This window comes from Miniopterus natalensis, chromosome X, assembly GCF_054644295.1.
Source record: "Miniopterus natalensis isolate mMinNat1 chromosome X, mMinNat1.hap1, whole genome shotgun sequence".
Taxonomy (NCBI): domain Eukaryota; kingdom Metazoa; phylum Chordata; class Mammalia; order Chiroptera; family Miniopteridae; genus Miniopterus; species Miniopterus natalensis.
In genome coordinates this window covers 96,418,400-96,435,937 of record NC_142103.1, presented here as the reverse complement: position 1 = coordinate 96,435,937, position 17,538 = coordinate 96,418,400, and the positions used below count along the sequence as shown (strand labels likewise).

At 45.3% G+C, this 17,538-nt stretch overlaps 1 protein-coding gene and 1 pseudogene across 1 annotated transcript in view; both read right to left on the bottom strand.

The window, feature by feature from the left end:
* Positions 1-675: 675 nt before the first annotated feature.
* LOC107526804 (large ribosomal subunit protein eL33 pseudogene) lies at positions 676-1,030 on the bottom strand (annotated as a pseudogene).
* A 1,570-nt stretch (positions 1,031-2,600) lies between these two features.
* The window catches only part of MAP7D2 (MAP7 domain containing 2), a 93,267-nt gene continuing 78,329 nt past the window's right edge, over positions 2,601-17,538 (bottom strand). The window contains exons 12-18 of the mRNA XM_087829371.1: positions 12,502-12,748; positions 11,643-11,747; positions 10,557-10,613; positions 9,852-9,930; positions 8,485-8,671; positions 5,655-5,930; positions 2,601-3,862 (exon numbers count right to left, since the gene is read on the bottom strand). Coding sequence (XP_087685497.1) covers positions 5,681-5,930; positions 8,485-8,671; positions 9,852-9,930; positions 10,557-10,613; positions 11,643-11,747; positions 12,502-12,748 — 925 coding nt within the window. The 3' untranslated portion in view covers positions 2,601-3,862; positions 5,655-5,680. The remainder of the gene's footprint in view (positions 3,863-5,654; positions 5,931-8,484; positions 8,672-9,851; positions 9,931-10,556; positions 10,614-11,642; positions 11,748-12,501; positions 12,749-17,538) is intronic.

The following is a 17,538-nucleotide window of genomic DNA, read 5'->3' as shown; positions in this document are numbered from 1 at the left end:
CAAGTTCCAGCTGTGTGTCCTTAGGGACATAACCCTCTTCTACCTACCTGATAGCCTGGAGAAGTCTTAGGACCATCTTGCATACAGCAGGAACTCAGGACGTGCCCCCTGTTAAGGTCTACTCCTGAGGAAGCTTAAACCACAGCAAGTAGAGAGCACTGTTTCTCACCTCCTGAGATCATGGCACATCCTGGGGAGAGGGGCATCAATTTAGGATCTTTAAAGGCTGGTACCAAGCCTTGTATGTAAATTTTCCCCAACTTAAACTTTGAACCATAATTTGTACCCACACCTTGGATCCTCCTCCTGTCTTTTTCATTTCCTCAGACCTCTGAGCCTGTACCCCACTCCATCAGAGATGCTAAATTCACTCCCCCAGGAGACACTAAACCATGTGTCCACTCTACAGAACAAATGTTCCAACCCCACCCCATCATGCCTTAAAGTCTTATAACTCGTGGGTATGCTGCTGATCTCTATTTCTATTCCAAATTCTGTCTCTTTCTCTATCAGACTATACTGTCTTAGTTTTGGAAGTTTAATCATATAGTTTACTATTTGTTGGGGGGAAATCTCCTTTTTAAAACTCCCTTTTAAAAACTCATTTCTTAGATGTAAGTTCATTTTCTTTCTTTTTTATGAGAACAAATCCATTTTACTTAGTTTTCAGTAAGTTTAAATCCTTGAGGGGAACAGCATTACACAGATTCTGTGTCCAGTGGCCTTAGCAGGAAGATTGCTTCGGAATTTGACACAAGCCATGCCACTGCTTCCATAAGCATGAGTTACCTTTCCCCAGATGACTCTGGGTTTGTCCAGTTTGCCACCAGGAGTCACTGTGTTGTCCTTTGCTTTGTGCACATAAGCACATCTCTTGCCCAGATAGCATTGTTTCATCTCGAGCATAATCTCCTTCAGTTTTAAGAAGAGCTGTGTGCTCCCTCTGGATCCAGAGACCCCGCCTATTGCCAGCAAACATGGCCTTGGACCACAGCCTTCTAGACGTATTTGTCCTCATAGAAGTCCTGTTCCCAGCAGCCTCCACGGGGTCCAACTTGGCAGAAAAAGTATGTCTATTTTCTTTCATGAACCGTAAAAATTATACTTTCAAGTTGCAAAAAAGAAATCCCATTCATGGAACTTCATTTAGTTTACAAAGACTGCACAAATGTGAGGGCCACCTACTGTTGGTCTTCTTCGCAAGCACAGGTTTTCCCATTTAGGGGCATGGGTTTACGTCTATGCTAATGTACCGCAGTCAAGTTTTAGACATTCTAGGAATTACATGGGTTTTGTTGGGATCTACTTCCTGTTTATTGTTAATGTGTAAGAAAACTATAACGTTCTCTTTATTTAGTAGTTGGCTCCCTGTGAAATTATTCTACAAGTTTTTTAGTTGTTTCTCTTGGGTTCTCTTTTCTAATGTTTCTATGAGTTCTCACTCCATTTTCTTAAATAATTGTGCTTCCTAAACAATGCTGAAGCGTGGGGATAGAGGTCACCCTGTGTTGTGCCTCAATGTAATGGGTGTACCTCTAGAAACAAATTAGTTCTTTACATCTGCTTTCTAAATTTAGTTTACAGAGACATTTGCTAATAGGAAAACTGTACATACTAAAAAAAAATGTAGAATGTTCACAAAATAGAAATTGCTCTTAGGAGTGACTGGCCTCTACTGTGACCCTCTGGCTAGAGCTCATGATGACAGAAGCTACTTGTAATGCCAGTGTCAAAAGCCAGCATATGGAAAGAGTTAGGATGTTGACTCTTGTGCCCTCGCCAAAGCCTTTGTCAGCACAGCTGGGGAGGGCTGCACAGACTGGGCCCTAGCTTGGAAATTGCAGCCTAGAAGTTACCGTGCAGGTTCCAACACCTCCATTCCAGCGCTGCCTCTCTGGCTTCTGGTCCTGACTGGTATTGTCTCCCAGGCTTCAGGCAAGCCATGAATTCGATACAAAAAAGCTGGTCTGGGTTTCAGCTTACTGGAAAATAAGAATCACCATTCCATTATAATTTTGTTTAAACGCCAGATTGCTATGTGGAATGTTTTCATAGGTTACACTAAGGTTAACTGCATCTTAACTAGTTAGAAATCCCTCCCATCAGTGGTCTGAAAGTGCAGCAACTTTACTGTACTTAGAAGTTCATCATGTCCTAGGGCAGCTTATCACTTAAGCTTATTTCCACAGTTGGCTTCACTTGGAACTGACAACTGAGGAATTTTAATGAGTTTGACAGGGAAAGGACAGCCACACAAGATTTTTGCTGTTTTTTCCCCACATGGGATTTTTAAAAATCTGGTTTCCTTTCAGCAGATTTCTTCATTGAGCCTACAGAAACAAACAAAACACTAGCACACCATCAAACTCTTCAGTGAAAATGTATTTCACGTTAAAGACAATGTACACATCATGCAAATGAGGCATCACCACAGTCACAATGACGCTGTGAGGCACAACAGATCACAACAAAACAGACCTTTAGCAAAATAAAGCTGTAAGAAAGATGCGAGGCATTTTTTGAAAGTCATGCTGTCATTTTCTATGTGCTTGTCATAAAAGGGATTTTCCCTGATAGTCATCAAGATCAATGGCACTGCGTTGGTGGAGGCATATATTTTATTTAGTATATACACATACACAAACATACACAGTTTCCATAACTAATAGTCTTAAACTGCAGCTGGTTTCGAAAGCACATAAACAATATTACTATTGACACTGCTTTATATTTCCTGGTTTCAAACCTCAGTCAGCATTATGGATCTTTATGAACTCTTATTATACAAGAAAGAGTTTCAAAGAAGAAAAGGTCATTTTAATCTGAAAGTCACATTTCACCACAAGAAACAAAATTAAGAAAACACATTATATGGCGTAAAACATGAGAAGTGTACATTCTAGCGTCATCTGTCCTCCGTTCAGATGTTTTATGTTGAAGTCCATTACAGTGACACACTGAGTCCCGTTCGGGGCCCCCGTTTCGGAGCGCTATCATTTCCATCGGTGCCTGGTTTTATTCAAGTTGAGCAAACACAGGAGCGAACAAACAAACAAAAGCCCCAACAGCAACAACATGAAAACCAACCAGCAGTGCATGAGACACACGATTCATTCAGTCCAAAAGCCACTCGATGGATTAGAGTGGCTACAGCTTGGGGATGTTAAGGTGCAACACGAAAGGTGCTCACTAGACTCAGCTGCTCATGTCCATAGGAATGTAAGAAAACAGAAATCATTCCACACTGTTTAATGGCTTCCTAATTCAACCAGACTTATTCCGTTAGCTCCTCAAGGAGTAATGTGACGCAACACGTTTTGCAGGTGACTAAGCTTAATAATAAGAAAAACAGCTTCTTGATAGTAACTTCCAACAAAGAAACCCCAGAGAGAGGGAGAAACCCTCTGGAATTTCTTCTTCTAAACACAGGTGTGAGATATGCAGCCCAAGTTCAGTATATGTTTAAGTAGAGTCTGGGTAAGTATCTAGAATATTTACAGGAAACAATATCTAAATGTTCATGGGCTCCAACTTTGGGAATAACGGTTACAGGTGAATTTCCGAGCTGGAATGACTCGGTTTCGGATGATCACTATGGTAACAGTAAGTAGTACAGAAAGCGCTTTGTCAGCAGCCGAAGCTCATAAATAGAACCATAACATGAAACGGCGCTAAAGCCGACAAGGCCAACTTCGCAAGGTGTCTACCGTGAGTGGCCAGTGTTTGATATACTAACTAGGAATACAGTTACACTTCAATCTAACAACGTGGAATCCAGTGGGTAAGGATGACAGGAGCTTCTTCCAAGGGCCAGCAGCTCGGATCTGACTACCAGCATCTTCACGGCTTCTCGCAACACCATCTGTGTCAATTCACAAACAAACCCTGGTGAGACCAATGAAGACACCAAGTATATTGCAATTTGTAGCCTCTATTCCCTTTCACTAAAATGTTCACACACTGTGGGACTTGCTGCCTGCTTGGTGATTTTATTTCCTTGGTTCACATGGTATCTCTCAGCAGAAGTGCTGCATCATCTTGTGTAGAACTGTTCTTTTAGGTGGGCCAAGTTTTCTTTGCACGGACTGTGTGAAACCTGCAGGCTGCTGAAAGTCCCAAACTCTGCTTTCCAAATGCTAGTGCTGCCACCAGCCATGTGACAGCAAAACCCCCAACACATTTCTAAATGCCGCCCCCCCGAACCATGCAGGGGTGGTGCCACCTCTGGTTGAGAATAATTTAGGAACTGGACTAAAAAACAAATGAAAATATACAAACAGTTATAAATGCAGTTATCTAGCTAAGGTATTTTCTTTTTGGACAGGGATTTTGCACTTCTTTTAGTTAGAGATGTAGAGAATAGACTCAAGGAGCCTAGGTTTTGTGGATTTTCTGGTCTTTACTGGATAGTGATGTCAGTGGACTGAAGGGTTCAAGGTATGCTAACAATAAAAGAAACCTTTGACTAAATATTAAGCCGTATGTCAGGGAGATAGAATGCTCAGGTGAATTGTTTTTGGTTTTGGAGTGTCCAAGAAGGCAGCTGTTCTTCCAAACCAGGAATATTCTTTATTCTAAAAATTATGTCACACATTCCCTCTCATGTGTGAAGGTACCACATCTGCTTTCCCAAGAGCCAAGAGACGTAAACTCTAAAATGCACTGTGTACAGCCTACAGCTGAGGTTAGGTAGAAATAAGTATACAAAACACCGCAACCTTGGCCATGTGGCTTCCCCAACCTGCTTCCTCATTTAAGAAAGAGAAAGATTGGACTAGGTCATATCAGGCATCAAAGTTCTGTTATAGGAGTGGAGCATCACAAAACACAAAGTGGCCAAGAGAATGCTGAGACTATAAAAATGTCTAAAAGGAGTCTAAAGTGGGAGGAAAATTGGCATTATTAAGTTACAAACAATTGGTGGTAAATTGTTTTCATCACTGAAAAACAAATGAGCCCCAAACTGAAGTAAATCCAATGTGAGGTATGTGTAACTAAAGGCACATAAATGCAGAGGGTTTAGAACCCATATATAACTTGCTCAAATGAGAAGAGCTTCTAGAAGGACTTTGGCAAGAAAAAAGACCAAAGGTGGGAAACAAAAGCTTCAGGGCACAAACTTCAGTCTCCCCACCCCCCACTCCCTCAGGTACACTCCAAGAGCAAATGTTGCTTTGGAAGGCTCCAGAACGGGTCAACAGGACAGGAAATCATCTGGCCAAACACTCATCAATGTATACGAATGATTCTGGATAGAATGTGAGATGTAGCTGAGTAAAACTTGGGGAGAAGTTCATTTTATGAACATTGCCTTGAACCACTATTAGAGCAGTCTCTCTTTGCTTCTAAATAAGGTGCTACTCGAGATAGGTGGTGGGTCAAAGTTTTAGACAGCGCTTCTCAATACACACACCCATCCACACGCCCTAACGGCAGGGCCGGGCATGGAGGGTGTGGTGCTAAAGGCTCCCATGTGAAGGATTTACTTGAAATCCACTTCAATTCTTGTGTGTACTGCAGTATGTACTACATATTCAAATTCATACTTGCATTTTTCAAATAAAACTGCCTGTCCAGGAGGCTGCATGATGTTTATCCTACCTTCATGACCCCAGTTGGAGTTATAGATTTAGACTATCATCAAAAGACTGTACCTTTCATTAAAGAGATGCTGTATTTGTCAACAGAAGGTGTTCAGAGTATTTTCTTGGCTGGGACTGTTAAATCCTTCGATCAGGTTTTTGTTACAGTCATCCAGGCTGAGATTTTCACTGGATCTCTTGGGGAACATGGGGGGGCCGGTGAAATCTAAGAGATCTTGAAGAGCTCGGGCATTACCAGTTCCATTTTGGTCCAGAGACACCCCAGGAATCATTTCACTCACTGGTGAAAATTCTGGGATGGAGATAAGCTCTTCTTTTGAAACAGGACTGGGTGGCAGGCAGAAAGGAGGGGAGAAGGAGAGGGAGAGGGAGAGAGACAGACAGATAGATAGAACTATTAATTCTAATATTTTGTTATACTACTCTTCTTTCCTAGAGTAGATGGATTTAGAGCCAGAGCTTGTGTGTAACACATTGTAAAAAAATGTAAGTTAGGCCAGGCCGGGCGTGGCTCAGCAGTTGAGCGTCGATCTGGGATCCAGGCGATCGGGGTTCGATTCCCAGTCAGGGCACACGCCCGGGTTGCGGGCTCGATCCCCAGTCGGGGGCATGCAGGAGGCAGCCGGTCAATGACTCATCATTGATATTTCTCTCTCTCTCTCTCCCTCTCCTTTCCTCTCTCTGAAATCAATAAAGATATATTTTAAAAAAATGTTAGTTCACATCTGAGATGCTGACAGACACAAGGCCCCAGTGGATGAGAACTAGGGAAGGGGACTGAGCAGGGCTGTGAAGGTCAAGCTTACAGTGTCCACAGGAAGGAAGAAAACAAGAAGCACAGGCACCAGCCCTCTACTGCAGAGAAGTCAAGTACTTCCCAAACCTTCGAAATGGGAAACCCAGACAGAATGCACATGCTGGAAGTTAAAAGCGAGCTGAAGAAGGGCCTTAGTTGGCACTGGGCCTTGGAGTGCTGCCTCTCTCCAGCAGTGCAGCCCTGGGCGAGCTGCTTTTACTTCCTGGGCCTCAGCTTCCTCTGCTGTAAAATGGGGTGAACAGTCATTTCTCCCTGCCAGGGCTCCCGAGAGTGGGATGTGCTCACACTGGGGAGTATTCCTGCATCTGTCTACTGTAAGTGCTCATTAAGGTTGGGACCATCGTCAACAAGGACCCCATTATTTACCCTGTCACCTGCAGAGCGACTCTCCCACTGCTCCCTCTGTAAAATGAGGCTTCTGCTCCACCCCTGACTTATCCAGCTCCTGCCCAGTGGGCCTGGTCCCCTCTCTCTCTCGTCTCCCTAGAGATGGGAGGCAGCTGTGTCAACCACGAGTGGCTGACTGCAATTTGAGGGCCTGTCACCTGGAGTCTCTCTTAACAGCCAGAGTAAGGCTGCTTCCAGGTTGGTCTGTTCTTTTTTTACTCGATAAGATCTTAGAGAAGAATCTAGAAAAACCTGTTGAACTGTAGAAGCTCAGAGGATCCATCTCCCTCACACTGAGCAGCAGCTGACCTAATACCATTTCTGGTGGCTGGACCCTGGGCAAACTGCCTCATTAGCAAAAACATCCGCCCCACCTCCTTTTCCTGGGTTTAAACAGCTTCTCAGTGCTTGGGGAGGAGAGGATGCCACAGCCTTGGTGCAACCTCCAGAAATCGCCTCTCTCCAGAGGCACAGGAAGCTACCGGGAGAACTCAGTGCACACACAAAGCCCCTTCCCTTTCTTGAACTCTGGCAGGGGCCATGTCTTGTCCCCTTCCCCACCCAGATACAAAAGGAATAAGAGGGCTCAGCACGGGGGGGTGGGGGGGTTCTGTTAACCTTTAATATGCCTCAGCTGTTTTCCCTGGAGGCTGCCGGCCATGATGGTGGCTGGTGGTGGCCGGTGGTGGCAGGGGAGATGGTGGCAAGGGCTGAGGAGGCCCTGCTATCAGTGTGCACAGGACGTGCTCCCCTGGTGATGGGGCTGCTGGAAGTTGGGTTTTCACATATCCAGCTCAAGGCCAGGGTGGGAAAGACCCTCCGCTCATACCTCTCCCCCTAGACTTAGCTGAGAATTCGCAGTCAAGGAGAGCAGGGTAAGCTCTGGGGGAGCTTTTGCCAACACTGTCGGTCCCTCCTGACCGAAGAGCCGCCTCCACTCCAAGGGCCCTGCCTGGGGCTCTCTAGTCCAGTGCCACTGCCCCCACCCCACACGAACTGTTCTCCCTTCATCTGGGATGAATTTGCCAGGTGGTATCATCCACAAACATACCAGTGTGAGAATTCCTTAAGTTCTGAGAATCTGAAAGCAAACTAGTTCCGTTATCGAGTCTTCAATAACAGGTCCCCTTAAACGTGAGACACTAGACACAGTGGGCCCTGTTCAGGGTGCCCCTTTACCCGCAGGTGCACCAATCCCTCAGCTGCAGAGAGAGCTGGCAGCTAAGCATTCTGAGCTGCCACTTGTGTTCTGGACAACTGCCTTCAGCTGACGGGAGCCCCATGCCCACACACATTATACCTGCCTGCCCCACCAAGGACTGACGGATAACGGCATGAAGGCTGCCCCCTTCTCTCATTCAGATCATAAGCTGCTAGAAATTCATCCTCCAGGGCTCCCATGGGACCAGCTGGGGCTGCACCTTGCCCGGTGATTTCCCCGGCCCCATGCTGTTTCTCACACCCTCCACTTTCTCCTAAGACTCTCTCCCATAAATCCCAGGCCCTAGACCCCCAAACCCTAGGCTCTGCTTCTAATGTACCACTGAGAGCTTTCCTGAATGGCAACCGAAGCCATCTGAGTTGATCGGGATGTGTAAAAAATGAAGAAATCAACTATGAGGTGGGGGAGGTGTTTGGAGAAGAGATGAGTCTCAAATGCAACAGAAATCAACTTACCTCACATCCATAGACTGAACTTCTTCAGTTGAGTCGTCCAGACTGTTTGATTTCCCATCAAGGGCATCCAGATGAGCAAGTCCCCCAACTGGTTTCAGCCCTTTGGAGAAACCGTCTCGGGGCAGAGTTGCTGGGGCGGCACGCTCCACACTGTTAACTTCCTGGCAGGTGTTCAATCCATTGATTTCTGATTGAGAACAGAAAGTCATTCTGTTCATCATAAAATACCCAAAACAATGGAGCAACAGAGGAAATATATACAGTGGTACCTCGGTTTTCGAATGTAATCCGTTCTAGAGACCGTTCAAGTTCTGAAACGTTCGGAAACTGAGGGATCTTGCCCTCAGCAGAAGCCGTGGGGCATGTTCGACTTCCGAGGCGTGTTCAAAAACCGAAGCATTTCCTCCCGGGTTTACGGCGTTTGTAACCCGCAACGCTCGTCCACAGAGACGTTCGAAAACCGAGGCACCACTGTATATCGAGGCAATTAATATAATCCTCTGCTTTACCAATAATGCAATATCTTTTGCAAAAAGAATCCCAGGTAATCACTGGCACACAGGGGAAGAGAAGACAAGTGGCATTACCAGTGTCTGTGCAGCAGAGCTCAGGACCCAGCCAGGAGTCTCTGTGTCATACACTGTACAAGTCCCCCAGTTCTGGCAGCAGGTTTTTGGGTTTTTTAAAATATATTGTATTGATTTCAGAGAGAAGAAAGGAGAGGTTGAGAGATAGAAACATCAATGATGAGAGAGTCATTGATCAGCTGCCTCCTGCACACCCCCTGCTGGGGATCGAGCCCACAACCAGGGTATGTTTCCAACCAGGAATCGAACAGGGATCTTCTGGATCATAGGTTGATGCTCAACTGCTGAGCCACGCCAGCCAGGCTGGCAGCAGGTTCTTGAGCCACAAAGTAAAGGAGAAATGTGAAGAGTGACTCTGAGATGGGTATGCCTTTTCTGACTTTGGCTGCCATGAAATATTCAAACCTAAGAAGTTTTAAGTGTACACACTAGAAAAGAGCTAGACTACCCAGAGGTGTGGCAGGCAGAAGAAACTGTCATAGAATAGTGGTCAGTTTTTAATAGAACCTGCCCAGCACGTAAGCTCCCTGGAAAGCAGCATGGGCAGCAGACGGCTAGCTCCTGCACTGCAATAATTAGAGTAACCAAGGAACCCAGGCCTTTCCGAAAGTTCCCGGCAGATTTGTGCTGGAGATTGAGACTCCACCGGGGAAGGGAAAGTGCACAGCCCCCATTCAGCAATCATGTTCTTAGGACCCACAGGTGTCTGTCCCCTGCAGGAAGTGCATCAAGCCCTCACCTCCTGAAATGAGATACCCAAGAACCAGACCTCTCACTCACCTATTTTGTTAGTGACAACTGTTTTTGTCTCACTTTCCATGCACACAGTGGGCTGGAGCTCTATTTTCAGGTCTTCTTTCTGAAAACAAACAGAGGGGAGGCTGACTTCACATAAAAATACAAATGCTTTTGAAAAGCATCAGAGGCTATTTGGAACCATGCTGGGCCATCTGTCTGCTCCATGGTAGTTCTTTGGGTTTTCTGAGCTTATTACAAATCAGCTGTTTCCCTTATTAATATGTCACCATTCTCTTTTTTATTCATGACTACTGTGTCTCTCCCTGCATCCCCACCCCCATTTCTCTGAGGAAATATTTAATTACCACCCCGTCTCTGAAACTCCTCTCTTAGACTCCTCTTTTTGGGGACCTACAGCCTCCTTAATATAGCCAGGAACAAAGCAGGAAGGGTCCATTTTGTCTGGCTGCTCCTCTCTGAGATCCACAATTCCACTGAATGTCTTCTGCCATTCAGCACACAAACTATTAAAATGGTATTCTGGCCCTGGATGGTGTGACTCAGTTGGCTGAGCGTCGTCCCAAGCCCCAAGTGGTTGCCAGTTTGATTCCCAATCAGGGCACATACACAGGTTACGGATTCGATCCCCTCTCTCTCACATTGATGTTTCTCTCTCTCCCTCTCCTTTCCTCTCTCTCTAAAATCAATAAAAAACATATTTAAAAGAATGGTATTCTGAATGCTTACCTTCACTTCTGGAGACACATCACTCCTCCTTGTTCTCTTCATGATTTCATCTATTCTCTGGAAACCAAACAGAACCAGGTAAGAGGAATGCAAGACCAAAAAGGCATGAAAGTAGACGGGTCTATATGCAATTTCACATTTCTCAGAAAACTCATAAAACAGAAACGTCAGCAGAGGATAATGAGTATAGAAAGGTTTTCTGTTGGTTTTGCAGATGTACACCTTTGCCCTCTCAACAAGGTCAAATGTTTGAAAAGTGAACTAGTAAGTATCTAGAATCAACATCTCATTTATATTCCATCTTTCTCCTTCCTCTCCTTAGGTTACCTAAAAAAATCAATAATCACCACCTGCTATTCAAGGGGACCACCCTAGAGAAAGTGAGGCCGAGATGCAAGTTGAGAGGGAAGGCCACAGATTGGCTTCCTGGCTCCCAGGCCCACACCTACAGCAGCACAAAGCCCAGGCCGGAGCTGGGACACCATGATAATGGACCTTTATAATCAGCCTCCTTAAACACACTTTATCCATAATTCCATGACATGTAAATAGACCAAACACTGCAGTCTGAAAGCAAAGACTGTCAAACTGGATTAAAATAACAAGTCCTGACTATACGCTACTCACACTTATAAGGACACACATAGGTTCAAAGTAAAAGGACAGAAAAAGATCTACTATGCAAATGCTAATCATAAAAAGACCGATGGAGTGGACTTTAAGACAAGTATTACTAGAGACAGAGAAGGACATTTCTAATGATAAAGGTAGGTGTCAATTCAACAGGAAAATTAAGTACTTTGAAATATATATTCACCTAACAGCAGAGCTTCAAAACATATAAGACAAAAGTTGATAAAGAAGGAGAAATGGACAAATCCATAATCACAGATGAAGCTTTTAACACTCCTCTCTTAGTAACTGACAGAACAAGATGACAGAAAGCTAATAAAGATATAGAAGATCTGAATAGCACTATCAATGAACCTGACCTAATTTGACAATTCTAAGATCACTCTACCCAACAACTGCAAAAGAGAACTGGATTTGCCTCACCCTCAGTCCTCCTAACCCCTTAGCCCTTACCTTCTTCCTCTCCAGTCGCTCCTGTTCAATCTGCAGCATGATCTGTTCTCTTTCTAGACGCATCTGTTTAGCTGCCTCCTGGGCCTTTGCTTCTGCTGCTTCCTTCTGAAAGGAACAGGTAAACCAAGGCATAGGCTTTACTAAGCTACGAAAACACTGTAGCAATTACCTAGGGTTTGCACATGTTCCTTGACCGCATCATCTACCCCAAAGTGGTGCTGCTCTACCACTCAGTGTGGATTTACACGGCCGGCTCTACGACACAGCAGACTAGCTGGGCCTCACTCACCTATCCTGCAAATCAAGTGTAGACACTTCCCATGCATGGCCAAAGTCTTTGTGTCTGATGGCAGCCTTTGGCCATGAAGTGTATATGTGGCTAGGAGTTTCAGGAAGTTAATTCCCCAAGGATTGACCTTCATCCATGAGAGGCAGGAGTTGGTAGATAAATAATAATCCAGTTTCCTCATCCCTCGGAGGGACAATTCTAGGCATGTTCCACAGTTTCTTAGATAGTCCCAAAGGGAGTGAGTTGCAGTTGCCCATAGAAACCCACACATCAATGCGCTTACATTGGCTTTCCTCTCACTCCCCTACTAGCTTCCTGGGATCTTCTCCCAAATCAATTACTGGCACCCAAATTCTCCTCCAGGGTCTGTCTGAGGGAGCCCTAACAAGCATACAGCAAACATTACCAACTTCACTTTGATTGCCCAAAGTGACTCATATTTAATAATCAGCCCAGTTGGTTTAAGAAAAAATACTTCAAGAAAATATAATGAGTCATTCAAATTTAACTAATTTTACCTAATGCTAACTAAGGTCCTTAAGAAGAGTCTATATGAAGACTCCCAAGTACCTGCTTTTCGATCACGGCTTTTTCTTGCTTTTCTTTTTCTTGCTTTTCCTTTTCTTGCTCTTCTTTCAACAGCAGCTCCTCTTTGGCCTTCTTCTTGGCCTCCTCTTCCTCCAGCCTTTTCTTTTCCTCTTCCTGCTGCTGCCTTTCCTCTTCCTGTCGCTGCTTTTCCTCTTCCTGCTTACGGGCTTCCTCTTCTAAGCGAAGTCTTTCCTCTTCTGCCTTTCGTTCCAGTTCCTCTCTCTCCAGCCTTTTGAGAACATAACTGTCATTAGAAGATGAGAACATGCTCAAAGGCAAACTGCCAAAGAACTGTGCGCTGACAGGAGTGTAGCACAGCACAGTCACAGACAGGTGCACTTCAATTAGTATCCACTTAAGAAAATGACTCATCCTTCCCAGAAAGCCACTCCAGTCCATATACTTACAAAAAAAAAAAAAATTAACGAGGGTTGACTTGAAATTCTGTTATGAAGAGTAATGATGATATTGATTTGTGAGCATATTGTAATGAAGACACAGATATTCCCCAGTCAACCCACAAATGACCACAGCCCCATTAGTCTTATTTAATGCGATCCTTTAAAAACTAAGCACAAGTGTCTCAACAGCCACAGCTGTGCCAGTCAGCAATTTGAGAGCAGTGACTATGGGCTCAAAAAGTTCACTTTGGGTTTTAATTGGTGCATCACTTCTAAAGCAACAAACAGAAGGAATGCTCAAAAGAAACTTGACGTTTAACACAGAAATTAAAATACCCTTTTCCCATTGAGTTAGGAAATCTTTAAAAATCTGTTGTAGCTTTTATTCTCCGCTGTATAAACTTTAACTCATGGACATGGACAACGATGTGGTGACTGGCAGGGGGAGGTGGAAGAGAGCATAGAGGGGATAAATGGTGATAGAAAAAATATAAAACTTAAATTAAAATAAAAACTTAACAGGCATTTGGACCTTTTTCACCCACAGATGAATACTTGGTGATACGATGACAAAAGAGCTCTAGGCAGCGAGGGAACGTTGTGTAACAGACAAGCTTGTGTTTTTACATCTCTAATGCCCTTCTTGCTCACATGTGAGTCACCTTCCTCCTCTACGAAAAAACCTGAGTGATCATACTCACCTTGCAGTGTGTGCCGGACTGGCAATGTGGCAAATGGGCAAGACCAAGACTGCATTCTGACTGTGCCACTCACCTTGTGACCCTTCCTCGGAAAGTGACTGAACATTTCTGATGCCCATTTACAAAGTGCGAAAGGCTATATTATTGGCTCCACGACATCACTGTGAGAATGAAGTGAGATAATGCATGGGAAGCACTTAGTGCAATGCCTGGCTCTGGGGAGATTCCCAAATGTTAGTTTGTCTTACAATTTAAAATGAATCTTCTCTCCAACTCCCAATTTCCTTTTAAGAGCATCTATAAAACTATGTTTTTCAGAAATTACCTTTATTTGGAAGAATGTGTCACTGACTTACTGGATGCTGTTATCCTGTTAAAGATCAAGACTTTAAAAGAAGATCCTTCTATCCTAATGGTTAGCTTCAGGAATCGTGGAGACAATTAGCCTATATGTCACAAAAAAGACATTTTAAAAGGTGAAGAGGCCCGGCTGGGTGTGACCTGGAGGTTGAGCACTGACCTAGGATTCAGGAGGTTGCGGTTCGATTCCTGGTCAGGGCATGTGCCTGGGTTGCAGGCTCACTCCTGCCAGGGGTATACAGGAGGCAGCCGATCAATGACTCTCTCATCATTGATGTTTCTACCTCTCTTTCTCCCTCTCCCTTCCTCAATAAAGAGATATATATATATATATATATAGATATAGATATATAGATATAGATAGATATATATACATGAGGAGATACTTAAAGACATTATTTAGCCTACGACTGTGACAGTGTGTGAGAAACATATTCTGTATTAGCACAGGTTGCACTGCCCAAAAGCATTGCTGCAACAACCGAAATTATTAACAGATATTCTGGAAATCTCTGGAGAAGAGCATTAAGGGGCCTAATCAGAAAAAAACTCTCCAGTTCTTAGATTCCTCAGTAACAGACTAAGTAGACCCAACACAGGATAATCGCAAATGGACGTGTGGAGAACACGATTTATCCAGAGGTTAAACAGAGCACCGTTCTCATCTCAGTTCTCATCTCTTCTAAGGAGCCGGTTGTGGTTGTCCTAGACAAGTTAATACACAAAGAATCTGTTGTGTGTGAAAAAATGCCCATGTTGCTTCACCTTTCTCTTTATCTTTAGGATCTGAAAAGCCACTGTGTTCCTCCCATTTTACCATGAGGACTTCAGAGGTGCCCAATGCACACACGCAGAACATAACCTATCTTTTTGACCCCTAAGTCTCCATAATCACCAACAACAGAAATTCCTCCTCCTAAGCCCACTAGCCCCTGCCTGTCCCTCCTATTACAGATCAAATTCCCTCCATTAACCACACTCTGCTTCCCCCAGGACTGGCATTGCCTGTGTGACACTGAGCCCCTCAGTATCCTCTACAAGGATGAACATCCTTTCTCTTCCTGCTTAAGGAACCAGGCAGAACATGGATTTTTGGTAATTTCCCCACCACCCCTCTCCTGCAGGCCACCCACACCCCATTGCCCTTGTCATTACTCCATTCCCTCCAGCGTTCACTAGACCTATGTATGGCTCTGGCACCCTCTCTGTCCTTGTTCCTGTCACCTACCCCAAACCCACCCCCTTCCTCACCAGGCAGAAAGTACCAGGAACCTGTGGTAATCCTTCAGCATCTGCACCCTTATCCCCATCACCAGCCACTGGCGAGGGTCTTTGCTGGATAACTTGCAACCTCCAGCACTTCGCTGCCTCCTGTCCCACCTTTTCATATTTATATCGCATCTCTGACCTGTGCTCAACCTTGAATTGCTCAGTCTGCGGACAAGTATGTGGCTTTCACTATTCTCTCTTCCTTATGTGCTTAAAAGGTTTCATTTGAAAAAGTTTAACCTTTAACATCCTAAACTTCACCCTCTGTGATCTGCTCTCACCCTGCCCTTCACCGCCTTCTCTCCTGACCTGCCTTGGGTAGCACTGTGCAGTCACTGTGTCTGCTCCCTCTCCTCTGTGCCCCAGGCCTCCATCCCCTCCTGAGCACTGCTGGGATAGCATGGAGCCCACTCTGCTGCCCATCCACGCTCGAGTGGCCCCAGGACCCCCTGTGCCCTTCTGGGCTGCCAACACTGGTTAGAGCAAGGCCCAAACAAGGCTAACCGGCCACCTGTCCTGGGGCCTCAGCTACCACTCCAGCCTTCTGGCCCTATCCCTGCCCCCGATCTCTGTGGAGACAGTCTGAACCTCTACCTCTTCCCAGTCTTCAGCATTCTTCTTTGTTAATGGCATCACAACCACTTTGCAGAGAAGCCTGGGCCACCTGATCTGAGCTTCCTAATCTTTTCTATCACGCTGCTGCTCAGAAATGTCCCCTTTCTTCCTCTGCTTAGAGGCAAAAGATTGTAAATGCCACCACTCCTGCTATTAATTTCACACTCTCCCACACCGTGTTCCTACCACTATCCCATGTCTTCCTTCCATCATTTCACCCTCTGCACATACTTTCCCATAACCTGGAAAAACACTCAGGTCTCAGGCGTCCCAAACAACTCTCCCCTGCCTTCTACTCATGGCCTCTTAACATCCAGCCGACAGTTCAGAACCTCTGTCCTCTCACCTCTAACACGCCGACTTCAGTCTCCACAATTTCCCTCCAAAATCTCGGTTCACCTCCTAAATGTCAAGACCAACAGCCTTTCCTCAACCTACCCTGCAGGTACAGATAGCATTAAATGTCTCTCCTGTGAGGACTCCTCCTCAACCCTGTGCCATGAGGCTCTCCCCTCCTGCCTCGGCTGCCACCACACTCACCACCCCACATTGGATGGGCCCCATCTGCCCCATCTCTCACCCCAAAAGCCAACTACCTGAAGGCTCAGCCAGTGAGGCGCAAGGTCTGAGAGGCAGGAGGACCTCTGGCGTGGACATTGTGACCTTGCTCATGGGGGCTGTCTAACTTAAAATGTCTTGCTGCGTGAGCACCTAGCAGCTTTTTTAGTTTCTTAATGTGACTTACTGGGCCCCATTTTGGAATCCCAGTAAGATCTCTGGCTTGCTGGCTTCTGCCAGTGCCTTCCCCAGGGTGGACCTGGGCTCCAGGCAACTCAGAGAGTCCTGATTTACATCTTGGGCCACCCACAAGTCCAGAGGCTACGCCCTACTCTTTGTGCTTCCAAGAGAGCCCTGACGTCACTGTAGTGGGCACTGGGTCAGCCTTTGCTCTTCTTCCTGGGCCCCAGGTACCTGGACTGTCAGCCCTTCTGTTCTGAGTAGTCTCATCCCTGATGGCGTTTCCCTCACCAGTTTGTGACAATAATCAGCTTTCCACGGTTTGGCTCAAGGACCTTTATTTTTTGTCTTATTCTTGTACTTGGCAACTGCATGTCTGTGGCTTCAACTATTGCCTCTAATAACAAAACAGACGTGGGGTGATCTTATTCCAAGTGATATCCGCTGTGTTCCAGCCCCAGGTTGTCTGGTACTTGCTCACCTCCCACGTGGTGCTATGCAAAGCTTCACATTCTGGCAAGAGAGAGGAAAACTGGTTTTGTGTCAAGCGTATTACTCTCGTTTTTATTTAGGCCCCAGGCGTCAACTCCATTTCCAATCACCTGAACATTTTGCAGGCACTTTCAACTTAGTTTGTCTAAAATCAGCTGGATAGTTTTTACCCTCTAAAACTAATTCCTTCTGCTCTTCCTTTATCGGTTATTGGGTACACCATTCTCCTAAGTCCTTACACTCAAACCTCACCATCAACTTTGAATCGGCCTGTTCTGTTGGGTCGTACAAGTCCTCAGACCGGAGCTAGGCCACCTGATATGAACTTGCCCTCCCTTTTCCAGAACTACTTTCATGCAGTGTTAGCCCCTGCCTTCTCTTAGCCTACAACTGCAATGGTGTCTTAGTTGGGTCTCTTCCTCCTTCTCTGCCTTCCTTTTACA